General features: G+C 31.7%; 1 protein-coding gene across 7 annotated transcripts in view; it reads right to left on the bottom strand.

Annotated features, from left to right (window-relative positions):
- Positions 1-5,952: 5,952 nt before the first annotated feature.
- Positions 5,953-19,597, bottom strand: part of LOC108756433 (max dimerization protein 4-like) — a 40,842-nt gene continuing 27,197 nt past the window's right edge. For all 7 annotated transcript variants that reach the window (XM_018500292.1, XM_018500258.1, XM_018500241.1 and 4 more), the window contains exons 5-8: positions 18,140-18,254; positions 13,389-13,701; positions 7,326-7,459; positions 5,953-6,891 (exon numbers count right to left, since the gene is read on the bottom strand). In XM_018500292.1, the coding sequence (XP_018355794.1) occupies positions 7,326-7,459; positions 13,389-13,701; positions 18,140-18,254 (562 nt within the window). In that variant the 3' untranslated portion in view covers positions 5,953-6,891. The remainder of the gene's footprint in view (positions 6,892-7,325; positions 7,460-13,388; positions 13,702-18,139; positions 18,255-19,597) is intronic.

The following is a 19,597-nucleotide window of genomic DNA, read 5'->3' as shown; positions in this document are numbered from 1 at the left end:
TAATTATTTGAACAATTACGTGAAGCTAAATTATGCACATGTGTCAAAACATCTATTATAAAACAATGGTACAGTGAAGCAATAAAGAAACGAAAGAAAATTCGATTTTACTAAAATTTAGAAATTATTTCTTATTAATTTTAAAATCTTTCAAAAATGTTTATTTTTCAAAAATTATATTAATATTTATTAAGTTGATGCAAACAATTGATCTATTTTTAATTAAATGTTGTTTTAAATTATATTATTTCATAATTATTACAACGGAGACAAAAAAATTCATTTTCTATAAAAAAATGTATCAAAATTCATTATGACATTATATATGATATTATATAAATCTCTATTTAATTATTTTAAAAATTGAATTTCCAATTTGCGTAATTTTAATTTTCTTTTTACTTTTAATATATACGACAAATCTATTTTAGCCTCTTTTGCATCAACTCAATATATATTCTAAAAATTTCATAATTTTTAAGAATAAAAAACGTTGCATCTATTTATTTTTATGTTTCAATTTTTAGAATAGCTTCTTCATAAGTCGCCCTAAAATAACTATTCACTTCAATTATTACGATTCCAATCGTCTTTACAATTTGTTATTTTAGAAAACAGATTTTTATTTTCGGTTATTTTATATGTAATATCAGATATTTTTTTGAGAAATTCAGAGAAAGCCAATATGTTCCTTTTAATGATTCAATTCATTTGTTTTTTTTACAATCTCTTGCATATTAAGAAAAAATTTCTCATAAATGTATGTACTCCTCTTTTCATCGGATAACTCTTAAATATTTGCTTATCGTTTGAGAGTCTTCTCACAAAACCATATAAATGCAATTTGATTCTTTTAACCCAAAAGGCCATATGATTATAATGTAGTATAAGTTCCAGTATAAAGTTATGATTGTTTCTATTATAGTATAAATTCTGGATTAATATCAGAATCATCCAAACAGATCAAGTATGTTTAAAAATCATGGAATATATTTTAAAAAAATTAAATATTGAAAAGATTTATTAAATTCATAAAACATTATTTCATTAATAATAAAGAAATAGTTCAATTTTATTTTAACGATTTTTTAATAATAAAGTAATTAATAATTTAATGTCTAAAAATTTAAAGAAGGATTATTTATTATTACTGAGTCCCTTTGTTTTCAATAAAATTCTTTTTCCATTGGCCATTAAAAGGGTTAAAATAAAACCGATACTGATTGTGCATGTTGCAAAAATGGAAGATTCTTTAAAAAATTTCGTAGTTATAATTAATTGGTAAAGTTTGCTCATTTAGATCTCTACGCAGAGGTCTCGCTTACTTTTGTGCTTATTTGTTTATTTCTTTTTCTTTTTTGTTTTCTTGCAGTTCTTTTTTATTGGTTCTTAGTGGTTTCCTCTTTGTCCTGCGCGCATTTTTTTCATTTTATTCCAAGACTTATTGTTGTCTGGCGTACGAAGATCAACGGTGTCACTTCTATTTCGAGTTATTTTTGTGTATTAATTGGTAATCAGTGATAATATACACAACAGCCAACGCTATTTTTTTAAGCAAATTAAAAAATTCAAATCAATAATATTAGTTAATTATTCCATAGATAAATATAATAAGATTAATATACATAAATCTTTCTATTAACTAGGAATTAGACTTAGTAATATAAAACATAAAATTAAATGTTAAAGAAAATGTTTCAAATCCATGTTAAAGTAAATACTACATAAAATAATTTCGATATAAAGCTATGTTTGCAATCTAAAAAAAAAATTAAAATTAAAATTGCAAATTTATGCCGAAAGATAGACGCAGGATCATACACATTTACCGCGATCAAAGCCCGCCATTCATAATTGTGATGTATTCACCGCGATAGATTCGTGCAACAACCAATATGATTGCAATATAGCTATAGGCGATTGTTGATACAACAACCAATATTCGATTTAATATTAAAAATCGCGGTGTGCCTCGCTGAAAATATTTCACTCGGCTTGGTCGTTTTTCCGGCGGGATTTGACCTTGTAAATCTTTACAATTTCATTTTCTGACGTCTATCTTTCTCTCATTGGCTGCTGTTTTATTTTCTTTTTTATCGAAGTGCATTTGTATATTTCTTACGTTCTTCATCTATTAATCCAACTACTATCCCCAACAGTTAACCCTTTAACTTATATTCAGCTTAAAAAAGTGAAACAAACTAAATCATTTTGTTTGCAATCTTTGTTAATATTTTAAATGTTTCCGTAATATTCAATTAAATCGATTTTAATTGTTAATATTTCGTGGAGTTTATTGTTCAATTTAATACTTAATATTTATGCTCAGTTTCAAAATTTCAAAAATCTGTATATAAATAGAATTAAAGAAATTAGAATTAAAATTATTTAAATAAATTTACGATGTCAAAAAGTACTTAATATTAAATAATAAAAACTATCTTAGCTTATATTATTATAATATTTGAAATTTTCCATCGTTTTTTTTTAGATTCCTGAATTCCATAATATCCAATTAAATATCAATTTTTAATCTTTGATTCTAAAATAATATTCGAATTTTATATAACTTTTATATGTTTTATATATTTTTATATGTTTTAAGATCTATTTATTTATTATATAATACTGTGTAGAATAAAGAAAGATAATAAACAAAAAAATTAAATCATTTTTACAGTATTCAAGAATTTTTTAACATTTAAGTCTAATAAAAGAATCTCTTAATGTTCTAAATAATTTTCATATTTCTTTAATTTTACATTAATAAAGTTTCCAGATTTCAACTATCTTAAGATTTCAATATTTAATACTAAAATTTTAGTCGTCAATTTTAGTATGTTATATTAATAATATAATACTGTGTCAATAATATGACAGCAATAAATGTTCATAGTAAACTAAATAAAATGAAAAAGAAATGTATAGAAACGTATAAAAAATAAATCGAAAAATGACTAAAGAAGAAAATAATACAAATAAAATCAAAATATAAAAAATATATGCACTTTCTGTACATATAAAGAATCTGGTATCGATTTTTATATTCTTTCACAAAATCAGAAAGTAGGTATCTCACACAGATTATGATTTTATCATATTTAATAAAATCAAACGTCTACCATTTGAAATATTTTTTCTTCTTTTAATATTGCAAAAATTTTGGTATGTTTTGTCAATATCGATTACCTCCACTCTAAAAAATTATTAAAAGTTGAAACAATTAAGTTTCCTATTATTAGTTTGATAAAGAAATTTATTAACAAGTAATGAGATAAAAAGAGACATTCCATTTAAACTTTCTATAAATTATCCTTGCACTTCAACGATATATTCCGGCTATTTTGCGTATTTTATGTAGGAGTAAAAGTTAAAGGGTTAACCAACAGCACATATCTTGCAACGGATCACTTTCCACAATACATATGCTCATCAAAAACGTTTATCTTCAACTTACAAATTAGCGTCGGTCTTCAGAGATCATCCGTTTATATTTGGTAATCAGTCTATTCATTAAACTATCGCTCATTGCCAATTTTACAAAAGGACCTATTCGTTTTTGTCCTTTAAGTCAAGAACGTTTCTGATTTTCGATACAGTTTTGAATTAAAAATTGAAACCGGTATAATTTCGTTAAGCTCAATCTCTCATAATATTTGTATATATTATATTTAGATTAAAATAGTATAACATTTTTCAACAATTTACATTTTTTTATCATATCTTAAGTAACATTTTTTAACATAAGAAAGATAAGAAAAATTATTTTCAAAAACATTTTGCCAAAACTTTCGAAAATGCGCTATACAATTTCACATTTCACAGAATTACATATTTTAGCATCAAAATGCGAACTCAGCGAAATTGTATCGGTTTCAATTCACAATCTAATTGTTCGTTTCATAGATCATTCACGAATGATCTAGGAATAGTTCAAGATCGTGAAAAGAAAAACGCGTCACATAAAAAGATGATAACAGCCCCGAGAACACCCAATGAAGGATTTGTGGAATTTGTACTCTTCGAATGTGTGTGTAATGTATTAGAGTGTCCCTTATTTCTTCAATTCTTCTCTTTAACTATTCTATTGCACATTCGGCAGCCTATTATTTCTTTTATAATAAGTGACTTTTTAGAAGTTTTTTATATTTTAAAATTTCTTCTTCTTGACTTTTATCGCATATTCATAGTTTGCATTTCTTCAATGTTTATTTGTTAATTTGTTTTGTAAACAAATGTATTATTTTTAACAAATTTTTTTGAAGAGAGAAGTCACTTAAGACTTTTTATTTATTTCTACATAAATAAATATGGGACACTCTATATATTTATGTGTGTATATACATATATTTATAATGAAACGTCACTTACGCCATAATATAATTATCAGTTTACTTTTTTTGCTTTTTATACTTTGTTTTTTATACTTTTTGCTTGCTCACTTAATTAGAATCATAATTACTTAACTATATGTGTACATATGCGTGTGTATATCTGTTCTTTCTGTGTGAATTTGCGTTGTATCTATTAATTAATCGCAATTCATTATTTATCAAGAAATTAGCCGTTTGTCTAGCTTTGTCCGTCTTTTTCATTCTCTAAACATTCTTCCTTTTCATATTTCTTTATGTTACGCGGTAATTAGTTTTATGAAGATTTAATTTCTTTTGCGAATATGATGACGGCGCGGGGTTTGTTTATTTAATAAGTTTATTTCATAAGTTTACTTGTTTATTTTTTGTTTGTATAATTATGTAAATAACATTTGATAAAAGTAATTCGCGATTTAGTATCGGAAATAAATTTGTATGTTATTGAAATAATTTATATAATCTTTTTAAGTAATTCTAATTTTTATACATAATTTTATACTATAAAAATAATTTCATATTTTATAATCTTAACATATTATAGTTAAATTCCAAATATTGCATATAATCTTTAAGTTTCGAATTAAATAAACAATTTTATGAATAAATTTATAAAATATTTTTATTATAATTTATTTTATATATTACAAATTACTTTAATAATTTTATCATTTTAAACTAGGCGGATTGCTCCGGATAAATACCTCCGAATTTCTTGATTAATTAATTTTATAATTTTATAATCTTTATAAGATAAATTTTTCTTGGTTGTATTTTTGATATAACTATAAATTTGTCTTAGAAATTTACTTCACAAAATAATTTTAAACTCATTCAATTTTTCAAAATATTATTAATTTCTAAAAATAAATTTTTATTTTTAAATTCTATTTTATCCTATTTCTCTATTCAATCTTTTCTATGAAACTGAAATTTATTTTAAATTTTACTTAATGAAATTGATTAAAAAATTAGGAATTATTTATAAATAAATTTGTGTGTTAAAACAATAAAATTAATTAATAAATCAAATTTTTTTTAAACAAATTTCTAAGAATAATTTTATAGTTTTATCAGTTAATGTAAAGCTAAACCAAAAAGGCGCGTATTTCAATAATAGATTCTCAAAATGGTCAATTACTGTCTTATTTTATTAGTTTTAAGAATTTAGGATTAAACCTGCAACGGAACGAAGAATTTCATCATAGCTTCTGCTTATTAACATTACCATAACTTCCATTTTTAGCTTTTTTGCTTCTCTCTCTCTCTCTCTCTCTCTCTCTCTCTCTCTCTCTCTCTCTCTTTCTCTCCCTTTCGCTCTTTCCTCGCAGCACATCCACGCTGTCTTAATAAATCTGTATGTTCTTAAAAATATATACAATGCTGCTATTTCGTCAATTCTCAATAATTTACAATAATCTTCTTTTTGACACTCTTCTAGTTGTTCACGCTATCTTTTTTTCTTTCCATTTCCTTTCTGCTCACTTTTTTTCTTATTTTCCATGCTTCTATTCCTTTTTCATCGACATCAATTTTCTGAAAAGTGACTTGTTTTTTGTTCGTCAAATTTTCCCATTTTTTTTCTTCTTACTTTCTTCATTTCTTCTTAACTCTTTATCTTTGTCCTAAATTATTTGCCTTCTTGGGAATTTCTCTAGATTGATTTTTTTCTTTTATTTCGTTTCTTTCATCTTTCTTTCTCCTCGTTGTTTTTTTTTATTTTCTTTTGAATGCATAATATATCAGATTTTACTGCAATTTCGGAAAATGTAAAATCTTCCATTTGCGTTTACAGCTTTGTAAAAGCGATTGGTTTATTTTCTTATTGATTTCTCCGATATTTCCAATTGTTCTTCTTAGCTGATAATATTTATATTTTATACATCCTTTTGTTTTAATCTGTTCCCAAACTGTTCTTCGTTTTCATATAATAAACTTAGAGTAGACTATTTCTTCTGTCTTTAGTTTTTCGTTAGTCTCTTCTTTCTTCAAGTTATTTATCTCTTCTTCGCAATATTCAACGAAAGTATTGAAGACTTCTTCTCTTCTTTGTAATAAGCTAGATGATATTAAAGATAACTTTGTTTCTTCTATTGTATTTTCTTCTTTTTGCGTCACGATTGATGTTTTTTGAGCCTTGGGTAATCCAAGTACCTCGTACTCCTTTTGTGATTTTTTAAATCTATCCCGTTGTTTGAAAATCTTCGCAAGTCGAGTGATATCCAAAAGACTTCTTCTTCTTCTTCTTCTTCTTTTTCTTCTTCTTCTTCTTCTTCTTCAACGTTGCTTTGCCAGTCAGGCCATTTTGGAAGGACAAAGTTGCATTGAGTACGAATTTAAATGTGCATTTTATGTGTATATATGTAATGTGTGTATGAGTCGATATTTCGCGCGCCGTCAATTTTCGTACGCCCCGATGGATCTTCTTCCTTTCGCTCTATCTCCTATCCTCTATCCTTTTCCGTTTTCCTTCTTCAATCGTTTCTTCTTTCGCCGCCATCGCATCGCACCGCCTCTTTGTCTGCAAATAGCGCAGAGGAAGCAATGTGAGAATTTATTTGCCAACATCCACCACCCTTGTCTTCCTCGACTCTTGTCATCCTATCTTCCGCTTTTTATCCCTTTGGTGATTTACGTCCGTTACACTCGTAACGGATTTCCCGTATTTAGCATACGGTATTTTATTCATCATAGAACGCGATCTATCAACTATAGCTAACTCTCTGATTTTATGCAATTAAGTTTATAAACAAAATTTATTTTAATTCGGACACACTCAACTTACTCATCTAAATTAATGTGATCTCCCTCAAAAGAAAATTTCCCTACACTTTTATCCCAAACAGCGAACTCGGTTGTCTACACTATTCTGCACTGATACACTCTAAAGACATGCACCAGCAACCGAATGCAAGCAACCGAATTCACTGTAAATTAATTGATCTATATACGTACCTAAAGATTGTCCATCTCGGAAAGAGTCAGTCTGGAGGTGGACATCGCGACACCGCTGTCGCTACTACTCTGTACGCTACTATGATCATCGGTGTCCGATTGATTGCTCGTGTAACCAATCACGTCCACTTCATCTGTGACAAAAAGAATGGATTCCGCATTGTTATAATCTGGAAGAGAAGTCGATGACAAAATCATTGTTTATTTACGCATCTAATACAACGAATAAAAATAAGTCACATGTACCATCAAAAACCAAAATCGATTTTAGTTCCAAGAGAGATTAATTTCTTTTTACTTATAATAATAATTAATACGTAATAGGCAAGAACTGCCACGAAAAATTAGTGGAAATTTATGCATCGGTATCTACTACTATTACGGCGCGCAGCTGGTTGCACATCTAGCATCTTTCAAGATGGCAGCCAGCTTAACATTTATCACGAGAGATTAATTAATAGCAGCGAGAAGATCGTCTTCCTCTAGAGAAGTCCTACCTTCTCTCCACCTTTCCAGTTAAATTCTAAACGTTTCTACCGTATTTGGCATCCGTTCATAAATCTGTCAAAGTTGCTTCGTTTTCAAGCGATTAATTGGATTTTTTAATTCCATGCTAATTTACGCAAGGAAAGATCTAAAGAATTCGAGAAGACTCAAAGAAAATGCAATCGATTAGAAGCATAAGCCGGCCATTCTAAGCTAAACTTACAACGAATTCGGTTGAACGCATCAGTGCGCACTGATGCATATTAAAGCCGTCGTATACTGATTAATTTAAGTGCAAAAATAAAATGCAAATATTTCAAATTATAAAATATATATTTTACTTCATAGTACAATAAAATATATTGAGAATTTCACCTGTTTAACCTGTTTTTACATTTATATTAAACACACCCCTTTACATCAATTTCTGCACGGTTTTAATATGCACCAGCGCGCACTGAGTGCGTCCAATTGAATTTGCTATTATTCTATTGGTTGTAAATATGACAATTTTTTTAGTGGCGTACCGAAAGCTCATCGCGAGCGAGCCATAAGTGTATAAAGCATTTTAAATAGTATCGTTTTAAATAGTATCATTCTCCCCGTATCGAAAGCGTTCTCATGACGTAAGAAGATGCACCGACGCATCAACTGCACGCACCGTCTGGCCCGCGAGAGACGAGTGCCGGCAAGAACGCGCCGTTATTATGACGTCATACCGTCAGACGAAGAGATGATGGGTAACACAACGGGTGAAGGAAGGAGTAAAGAAAAGAGAGGGTAAACGAAGGAAACATGATAGAGAGACTGCAGGGTGTACAGTAGCCATGACACCCGCTGGAAGGCACGGCTCGAAGAAGACGAGGGAGGTGTCGACCACACTTGCTAGCTACCCTCCCCCCTCACTACCCGCGGCGCTCTGAGCCGGGGGTATTTTTCCATAATCAATAACATGCCTCTATTCTCGTCACACTAAGCGAACCAGATCTGTCCTCGTCACCACCCGCCTCTCCCTCTTTCTCACCCCTCTACCTTTTGCGTCCTCGACATCGCTAACCTGTCCAGGTGACAGTGGCGCTCAAAACACAAGTAGAAAAATATACAGACCTCAAACAGAGTGACAAATAAAACCACGTCCACAAATTAGAGTATCAAATAAATTTTTTTAACCTATGAAAAATACAATCAAATTTCAAAATTGACGGAAAATTTAAGATTTAGATGTGAAATAAGATAAGGTATACTAAGAAAATGTATACTATGAGAAATTATTTTTCTTAATTGGTCGTGGATATTGATTGTCGGAAGTGGATGATGAATACAGAGTGGCGCGATTTGAGAGGCACTGATTAAAGCGGCGGTTTTAAGGGTGGCACGAGTGGCGAGTAAAAGAGTTCATTAAAACCAGCGTCATGCGCACCCCTGGTATCACCGAATTCGTCACCTCCTCTCCCTTCCCTCCACATTTCACGGCATGGGACATAAAAAACACGCGAGACATTCGATGCATTCGACCATTTCTCCCTGATACGGGGATAAATTTCAATATTCCGAGTGAAGCGAATAAAAATAAGTCGCGCGTCACGTTTTCCTCCTAGTTAATCATTTCTCGTTATCACACGGCAACAACAAACAGTACGGTGCAACCCTGTTGCGTGTCCGCGCGTTTATCAGAAACAAATGGAAAAGAAGAAAGGCGGGGAGAGGGATGGTAGGTGGCAGTTGACGGCAGATAACAATAATATCCGTCACGACCGTAATAATTAACTCTTAGTTCGCGTTTGAACAAAGCTTCGCAAAGATAAAGCCATTTCAAGTGGAATCCAATATTAGACATAACAATTATCAATTCCAAATTAAGTGAATTTATGTCTCTATTAATTTTGAATCATGTTCAGCATCGACATGACGTTTTGCAGTAAAAGATAGAACGGGACAGATACACTGCCGCAAACTGTCTCTCTCTCTCTCTCTCTCTCTCTCTCTCTCTCTCTCAGTTCTAAATCGCCAACTTCCGGCTTTGCTCAGCGAACGGATTATCTCAATCTATTTATACATGTCGTCGCGGACCCGATTAAGTCTCGATCGCGTCCCAACCTAGTTGCGATAAGTAACGTCGCGCGCGTGATATAGTCACACCGGTCAGTATTTCTTTAGTCACGTGATGTGCGTCAGAGCTATACAATCACCTGCGCGCAGCGCGAAGTTATATGGAAACTTTTAAAACATATTTCAAATCTGAGAAATTTTCGCGGTTAATTTTTTTACATTTCATACGATCAACTATGAATATGTGTAATTGACAAAAAAATTTTATACTTTTATTACTCCCGTTCCTGCTCTCTCTGCAATTATACACTCCCGTTTTTATCTCTCTCTTCGCCTACAATTATAAATTCAAATACGTATCGGACGGGTTACATTCTCTTAGAAAATCATTCAAAAAATAAATCAATAATTTATTCTACATAAAAGTGGATTATTTTCTTTCATTATTGTTATAAAATATATTTCCCAAGTTGATTAAAATAGTTTATAATTTTATCATTCCCGTCCCTCTTTCTCTCTCGCTATTTTAAATTTAAGAATATCGAATAAAAGTACGAACAGATGCAATTGTTCACAATATAAATAAATGATTCTTTCAGATGAATTTGTCTTCTTTCGTTATTTTTCTAATACCTATTATTCATTAAACTAATCAAAATTCTTTAGAAAATTTTATCTTACTTTTGTCTTTTCTTTCACAGAATTTCTACAATCCATCTTTCTTCTTTCTCTCATTTAAAATATTAAATAAAACTCTATTTATTATCACTCTTGTTAGATATCAAAAAGTTTTTATTTTAAGTACAATTATTTAACGATATTATCAATTCATTATTATTTAGATTAATAATCGTTAACTACAAAAAATAATCGTAAAAGTGAATTTAAAGTGTATTACAAAAATATTATAGCAATTGTTCCTAGATTCAAATTTATTAGGGGTATTTTCGGATTAAATGCACAATAAGAACACGATATTAATACATCATCAATAATTAACTTAACTGTCAACAATTAAAATATTATTACATTATTTTTAATTTGTTAAAAAAAGCTTGGTTGATTAGCTACATGTGTATTTGTTAATGTTACTTGCAATCTGTAATTGTGTCATACTGCATTTTATATTTGTTTTGATTTTATTTGAGAGAAATTATGAGACAAGTACGGGGAAGGGCTTGTCTGAAGGGATTACTTCGAACTGAAGAGAGTCTGTACATGTTAGACATGAATATTTTACGGAAACATGTGTGCGTATTTAACTTGTCAAAGAATCTCTCTCTTTCCGTTCCCACTTCTTGTTCTTTGTTTAGAAATACTCAATCTCTGTTTCATGTTAAATCTCGTTGTATGTATCATAATTCTCTCTCTTATTTATTTTCTCTCAATTCTATATCTTTCAACATTCCCCGCTTTAACCGATCATTCTTTTCGTATTCTTAGTGCTTCTAATCTACATTTAATGATTGCAAAAAATAAATACATAATTTATCATCATAAACCCAAATTTTGGATTAGATCAAATATTAAGTTTTCAATATGTCTTGTATGACTAGTACTCAACTACAACATTTAGCCATAGCAGCATCGTGCAAATGACAAGGATCCGTTACTAATGGCAGGGATAGCAAATCTTAAAGAGGGATCTTATCACGTTTGGTAATTTAGCTAAGCGCAACAATCTCACAACATTAAGGTGCCTGAGGAAATCGTCCTGAAATAATTCCACGAGTATATATACATATATAGGTATACATACATATATATATGCGTGTTTATGTGTGTGTTTATGTGGAAGAGAGTCTTATCCCCAGATTGCTACAACGCAAAACACACATTCTATTTGAGTCCATAAATGTAAAGCCAGATTCACCGGAGTGAACATATCTCGTAATGGAGACATGATTACTCTGCAATAGTGGTACATGTAAATACACGGTTCCATATCAAGAACATTATTAATATAATAGAAAAGCACACACACACACACACACACGCGCGCGCGCGCACATATATAATTAATTTTAAGAAAATACCAAAACGTATTTTTTGATCGGATTAATAATTTTTCGTGTATTTAATGTTTAAAATAATTAACGATAGGAAATAAAAAAGTTACGATAAATTCCGCTATTCCGATGCAGAAAGCGCGGCAAATTCGAGGTGGCTTTCGAAAAATAGCCGGTGTGGCACACGTGACTTATGATAAGTGCTTCGCCAGAGATATTCCCGCGGGATCATCAATTTCAACGTCCCGCCCCCGCGCGTACACCCCCGACGTTTTCCGATTTCCTTCGCCTTCCGCTAGCTCGACCTCTTTTTTTTTTTTACTCCAGGAACTCCTTTGGAAAACTCATCCACCCCTGCAAGTTGCAATATTTCATGCGGTGGCGAATGCATTTTTGCGATATACGTCATCGTGGTGGTGTCCCAACATAGACAAAATCTAAATTTTGGAAACTTTATTCAGAATCGATATAATCCCAAATTGTTATATGTATAACAAAAACATTACATTAACAATCGAGATACATCCTATTATCTTCCTACCTACTGTTTAATTTGTAGAAATAAGAGAAAACTATAAAAATTACGCTGAGAAAAGCTCGGAAATATGTATTCTTACAAATGTATTCTTTAAATTTATTTTTTCAAATTTTGAACAAGTAGGACCAACTTCACACAGGTAGGATATAATTATACGTACAACTATTGTATCATTGTGTGTACATTCATATACGTGTTTATTACGTGCATGTTGTACACCGTGCTTAAACAATGACGCTTCGGGAAATTAAATAGATTCATCCGTTCGACTTTACGACATAGATAAAGTAACCCACGTGGGGTTTCTATCGTGCTGCTTTCCATCTTAATTCCGACTCGTGACGATTAAGATTTAATCGACGGAATCAAGCTAGTTAGGAAAGAAGATAGAGTTGCTGGCGCAAATCTTCTTTGAAGATTTTGCATTAGAAACGTAGTAAACTACACGAAGATTTTTATAAGGAAGGAATTGCCATAAATTATTGCTAATCGCTATGCTCGATTGCAATTGATATTAAAAATTATAATTATTAGATTATTACATACAAAATGTTGTACTCTGAATTTTTCATTTTCAAAAAATATTTTTTGAAAAAAGAATGTCTTCTAACAATCAAAAGTAATGTATAAAAATTGCAAATAATTTCAATATTTATATATTATTTAATAAAATATGTGTGTATTTTTATTTTTTTCCACGGAAAGTATATGTTCTGTATTCTGACTTTATTATGGCATTATTATTAAAGTAAATTCACAGTTCGGAACTAATTCAATTAGTTTAATAGAACACGAGAGTGTTCTTTGTTAAAAATTTAATAAAACATGAACCCAATATATTTTGCATCCGGACGATGTAAAAGAGACTACTGGGAGAATAAGGCGAGAAAGAAAGACTGCGAAAAGATGTAAAGACGTTCCATCGGAAGAAAAGCACCTTCAATTTAACATGTTTAATGATAATCTCATTGCTGTGCTCACCGGATTCCGAGATGGATGGGCTACCTGCAGACCTATCCGAGTTACTGGAACTTCCGGTCGAGCTGGTGGATGCCGTGCCCAGGGAGCACTCAGAGATACTACGCCGCTTAGACAGTATCGCTGCGGAGGCGGCGGTGGCGGCGACGGAGCCGGTCGGCGCGCTCGTGCTGAGCCCGTGGAGGCCATGAAGCGCATGAAGGCCATGGAGGCCGGTCTGGTTCGTCAGCTGCTCGAGCCGCCGTCTCAGGAACCTGTGCTCGCGCGACAGCTGCTCCTTGTGTATGGTATGCTTACGCTCGCGGTCCTCCAGGTTCTGCAATCGAACGATGTGACATCACACATGATCTATCGCGCGCGATATCGTATATAATAGTTTCAAATAATAACATTTTAATAACGTACGTATGTACAACCTAACATATAGTACATATAGTGTAACATAAATATAATATAATACATATATAATGTTAATTAAGAATGTATGTAATTAATAAACAATATTTATACATATATAATATATACATTTTAATATTTATATAATACTATTTATATATAATATATTTTTATAGAGATATCGCTCATTTGTTACAATGACAACACAATTCAAAAAAATAGTTTTCCAAAAAAAGTTTGAATATTTTGAATTATTAACAAAATAATTTTTGTAATACATTAATTTTTAAATGCAATTTTGATGTAATTGCAGAAAAATAAAAGTATGTAGTTTTAAAGTATGTTTTTTCTTTATGTTCCCGTTTCTCTTCCGCAAATAATTAAAAAGTGACAATTTTTTAGTTATGTTGTAATAGTAAATAAACGCGCGATTTATACACACACACAGTATCATATAGTATTATATAAACATTATACATGTATACTGTAATATGTACATTTTAGAACAATTACAATTATATAGTAACAGTTACTGTACTAGCTAGCGAATATAATAATGTAAATAATTAATTTGTAGTATCATAATATTCATGATGATTTATATTTATTTATAATTTATCGCATCGATTTAATTATAACATGTTGGAAAGCGTGATCTATTCCTTACACGTAAAGTTTTAATTTAATTGACTATTTATCATTATATTAAATAACATTCCGTTTTTGTTCTGAGAGCTGCCAATAGAATATCGGCCGATAATCGGTTTCCTTTGTATTGTATACAGCATGCTATTTCGTAACGCAACAGCGAGCGCTTACCAAGAACAGGCCGACCAATTCCGGTGCAAATCACCGAACAGGAAATAATCGAATGCAACTAAATGTGTATTCCACTGTGTAGTATTTGACATGATTTTGCGTAGATTTGTCGGCTCTGCGAATTTTTTTCATTACGAACGTTTCGAATGGAAAATTTTAAAAGTTTTAAATTTTAAACTGGCACTTTTTTAAAATTCCAATTTTTCGATTCTGTTTAAAAATTTTTTTATTTCACTATTTCTAAATCTGATATCTCTCGAGATTATTATTTTATTAATAATTCAAAATATTCAAACTTTTTTTGGAAAACTTTTTTTAATTGTGTTGTTATTGTAGCAAATGAGCGATATCTCTATAAAAAATATGTATAATGCTCATCTCAAGAGACATCAGATTTAAAATTTATTTATGATTTGTGTGTGTGTGTGTGTGTGCGTGTCATTCTTAAAAAAAAATTTTAACATGAGGACAAAGATTGGCAAAGATCTCACGATTGTTCGAACTATGGAACACAAAAAAAACTAACTCAAGTAGTAAGACATAAGCAATAAGGAAATTAACATGTTGGATTTACTACTGCTTACGTTTTCTACTGCGATCAGCCGTTTTACTACTTAAGTTTTTTTAAGTGTGCCACGGCCGACATGTTCCCGTAGTGAAAAAATTTAGGGCGACAAGATAGCTGTGAATCAATGCCGCTTTAGATATAGGATGAATGGCACTGAGGTAAGGAAGTAGCTTGGCGAAGAAATCACCTGATCACAGATTAGGGTACCACACGACAGGCGATGTGTTTGCGTGTGCGTGTTTATGGCGCGGCTGACATCGTGCTCGTAAGAAATTTCCTGGTTTCGTGCTTTCCATTTTATTCGATATGAATTTACAACGGAGATAAAACAAGGCTAAGAAAAGCGTTAAGCGGAGCGCGTACCCCGCCATAAAGCCAATCGACCGACCTCAGAAATGAGACTCGGTTCGCTCTTACCATTTACATTGTATCGGCCGATGCTGGTGGCAATATACATATATAATCGGCATCGAAATTGTTGCAACGTTTTGTGTTACGTATTAATGTTAATGGAGGTCATATTTCCATCATAAAATTGTTTAACATAAAATGGCTTTTTCTACACATCTAGATAATATATACTATATAGATAAAAAATACCATAATGACATTTAAAAAGAACAGTTTGAAGTCTTGAAAAGTATTGTTTAAAAAAGTCTATAATAATATTTTATGATAATATAAAGTAAAAATCTCTAGTTTTCTCGATTTAATACCATTCTCAATCAATTTTCCGCATTCCATAAAAATTGAAAATACTTATTTTAAACATTTGCTTACGTTTAATAAAGTTATAACAAGTTAATTATATCAAGCGTAAAAATTAAAAAATTGCTACAATATCCCATACTTTTGATCATAGCTAAAAAAGTTTCAAGCCATTCTTCCTATTCTTTATATCCATTTATTATTATACACATAGTCTAAATGTAGACGGATAAGGCGAAAAAGAAAAGCGTATAGAATAATTAGTGACGGAAACGTCTACCGAAGTGTGAAAAGAATCATGAAGACCATCAGGCAAAACAAAAAGGAAGAAGTTCAAAGGCGGACAAATGAAGACTTACACGCCGCCAACCTCGCAAAACACGAATCGCTTCAACCCTCCACCTCATCCTTTCCTTCACGTCTTACTTCCTCGCGAGGGTGTAAACCGCCACTACAGAAACGACACTTTCATGTTTCTCAGTTCCTCTTATCGCTATCTTCTCTCTCTCAACTTCTATCTATCCTCTCTTCAACCTCTTTATTTCTTTATCCTCCGTCTTATTTTTCGCTTTACGGAATTTCTTGACTCTACCATAATTAATCATCCTACTATCGTCGTCGAATCAATCAGTGAAGTTATATGTGAAGTATTAAGTACCGGAAAAAAAAAAAGTTCTGTTTTGTAAAACGACTTTTATAAAATGAACACGACAGTCAAACGTTATATATCACGCTTAAAATCGCTCTTTTACGATGCTCCATCATTTTCCGATATTACGATCTTTATTGCGTTTGCAGATGCCCTCTTAAATTATCGCGTAGCAGCTTTCCTCCTCAAATGGCGAACAAACATTTTTCTCCTACCTAACGCAGGCACATAATATACACAGGTGCCCGCAGGTCAGATTGATGTACACGCTGAGTCTCCCACGCGGACTATGCATACACGAATGAACGGTGGATACGCACTGCTGCTTGCCATTCTATAGGGTGTTCCGAGTACAGCGTTCAGATTGTAACAGACGATGAAGAAGTTACATCGATAAAATAAAACGCCTTCACGATTAACGCACGTTTATCACGAAACCGATATTTTGCATTTTTCGATAACTTTTAATTATCTATTTCTTTCTATTCTCTAATCTTGTAGAATTTATCGTTTCATTTATTATTATGAATATCATTTAATAATTTACACATCCATTTATTGCCGAGATTCTCTTGTAGCTCTTATTTCAAAGGAATAATCCTATTTTCAAAGCAGATCTTAACGTTTAAGTATTCCACACAGTGGGAATTTATATACATATTCAAGTCTGCAAACCACGCGCCGAAATCTTTTTCAGTCTCAAAACGCAATCATGAGAATAGAACTAGAATAGTAATATCACAGTATTAAATTGGCAAGCAGTTTAATAACTTTGTTAATACGCATCTCTTTTGGCATTATTAAAAAAAAAAAAACTTTGGAAACAGAAGAAAAAAAATTGCACCTAAAAGACAACATTTTGGCGCCATAATATTTTGTTTATCGTACCAAGGAAAGATTTGAAGAGAGGATGACTGTGTCTCGCGAAAAAGGAAGCAAAACAAATCAGGTAAATGGCGAGAAAGTTTCTCTAACCTCGAGAATACGTAGCCGGAACATAATGCACGCGCGCGAGAATGGTGAATATTTTAAGTACGTTTTACGAGAGTACAATTTACTCGAGGAAACAAAGAACACGCGCCTTCGTCACCTGTTCGAATCACTGCGCTTCTATCCACGTAGTCACCCTGTAGACCGCGTGGAAAACTCTGACACGCACACACGCGTCCGCCGCGTTTGCTCGATACGCACGCCATTGTCCCTGGCAGTCTGTAATTTACTAACTACGCATCTATTGTGCATCGCCACTCTGTTTGCTGCAACACCTTGCTCTGCCTTTCTTTACACCGCATGTAGCCCTTCCTCCGCCCAATTGTCCCTTCTGAACCTATTTCAATTGGGAAACAATGTTTCTAATGCGTTTCTCCTGCTTGTATCTCAAATTCTCAGAGTTTAACCTCTCTCTTTCTCTCTTTCTTTATTTCTTCAGTAATAATAATCTTTCGCAGATAACATTCTTATGTAAAGAACTTTAAATTTCAATCTAACAATAAGTGATCATTAGCTGTCGAACAAGACAAAAGAATAATCTGTTTTCTGGTCTTTTACTGTGATAACCCGACTTTATATATCATTCGATTTTATATATCAATTTTAATAATTTGATTTACTCACCTTGATAAACCGCTTGGCCTTGGTCAAAAGGCCCAACGTGGTGTGTCTCGAGGTTTCAGGCCCGAGTGGCACTAGCAGCTTCAGCTTCTCAAGACAAGTCCTAAGATGGGCTCTCCTGTAACAGAAAAAAAATACTACCGTAATCAACTGCAACATCTTTTGCTTTCTTATACCGTGAAAAATTTCTGGTTAAAAACCAGAAGATTCTGACCATATCAATCAGAATTCTCTCTCAGAATCCCGACTAGAATAGATTCAACCAGAAAATTCTAATTTATTCTGATTATTCCCATCAGAATTCTTATTAATACAATCAGAGAGATTTTTTCTATATTAAATTATTTTTATTATAAATAATTGAATTGCACTTTTATGTACCATTCTGTTAGCCTTATCTCTATGGATAATCACTGATATCAGTGCCAAGTATGCCACTGGTAATCAGTGTATGAAATGTGAACTCCCTAACCCAGCTGATCTTTATTGTGTAATCTAACTAACCTTGTTTTAGTGCATAAATTCAATGAATATAATATTGGAAAATTGAAATTAATATGCAAATATCAGTATTTCAATTATATATGATGCTCGAACATTTTTTTCCTTTTTTAGTTAAATTTCACTGATTATCAGTGTCAAGTATGCCACTGAATAATTAGTGACTATCCACTGATTCAGATTTAGAGAGTAGGCAATTATCGCGATACAAAACGTAAGAATCTTTTTGTTAAAATAACATTTTAATTATCGTGGAAAAGTAGCTTGTAAAGACATCCATTTTTGATGGAACGCACTGTCGCGATGATGCGTGCGTACCGAACATGTGCCATTAGCGGCATTTAATTATAAGTTTACAACTGCTTTATAGTCACCATTCTGGAAAATAAAGACTCCGACGACGATAATACAAGAATGAGACCACGGAAATTTCGAATAAAGATGAATTCACACAAAAACGAAATGTTAAAACAAGAGAAATAGATAAAAAGAAATTTTCAGAATAATGAGAAAAGGAAATTTGTCGCTTTCAAAAATTAAGTTGTTATACTTCAATCTCTTTTCTCACCACCAAACATTTCGTCGGAAAAGAATTTGTCTAATATGCATGATATATGTGAATAGAGAGATAAACCTATCCAGAAACAGAATGACGCGTTTGCACGTACATTTTACGAGAAACAATAAGCCCGCTCCTAGCTTAATGACGTCATCAAACGGTATTATGCCCCGCGAGCTGCAGAGTGGACGTGTTTTAGCCGTAAATAGACGCGTTTCTATCTACATAGCCTTACATCTATGTCTCCGTCTGGGCATGTACACGACGTACGTATGTACAAGATATATCTGTAATATCTGATTATGCTTTCATCATCTTCTTTAGGGTATAATTTTCCTTCGATGGAACTATTAAGGATACATATTCTTGTAATTGAAATAAAAATTTGAAATGAATAAATC

Source organism: Trachymyrmex septentrionalis, unplaced genomic scaffold (genome assembly GCF_001594115.1).
Source record: "Trachymyrmex septentrionalis isolate Tsep2-gDNA-1 unplaced genomic scaffold, Tsep1.0 scaffold101, whole genome shotgun sequence".
Taxonomy (NCBI): domain Eukaryota; kingdom Metazoa; phylum Arthropoda; class Insecta; order Hymenoptera; family Formicidae; genus Trachymyrmex; species Trachymyrmex septentrionalis.
Note: the sequence above shows the minus strand (reverse complement) of the source record. Positions and strands in the feature narration are given on the sequence as shown.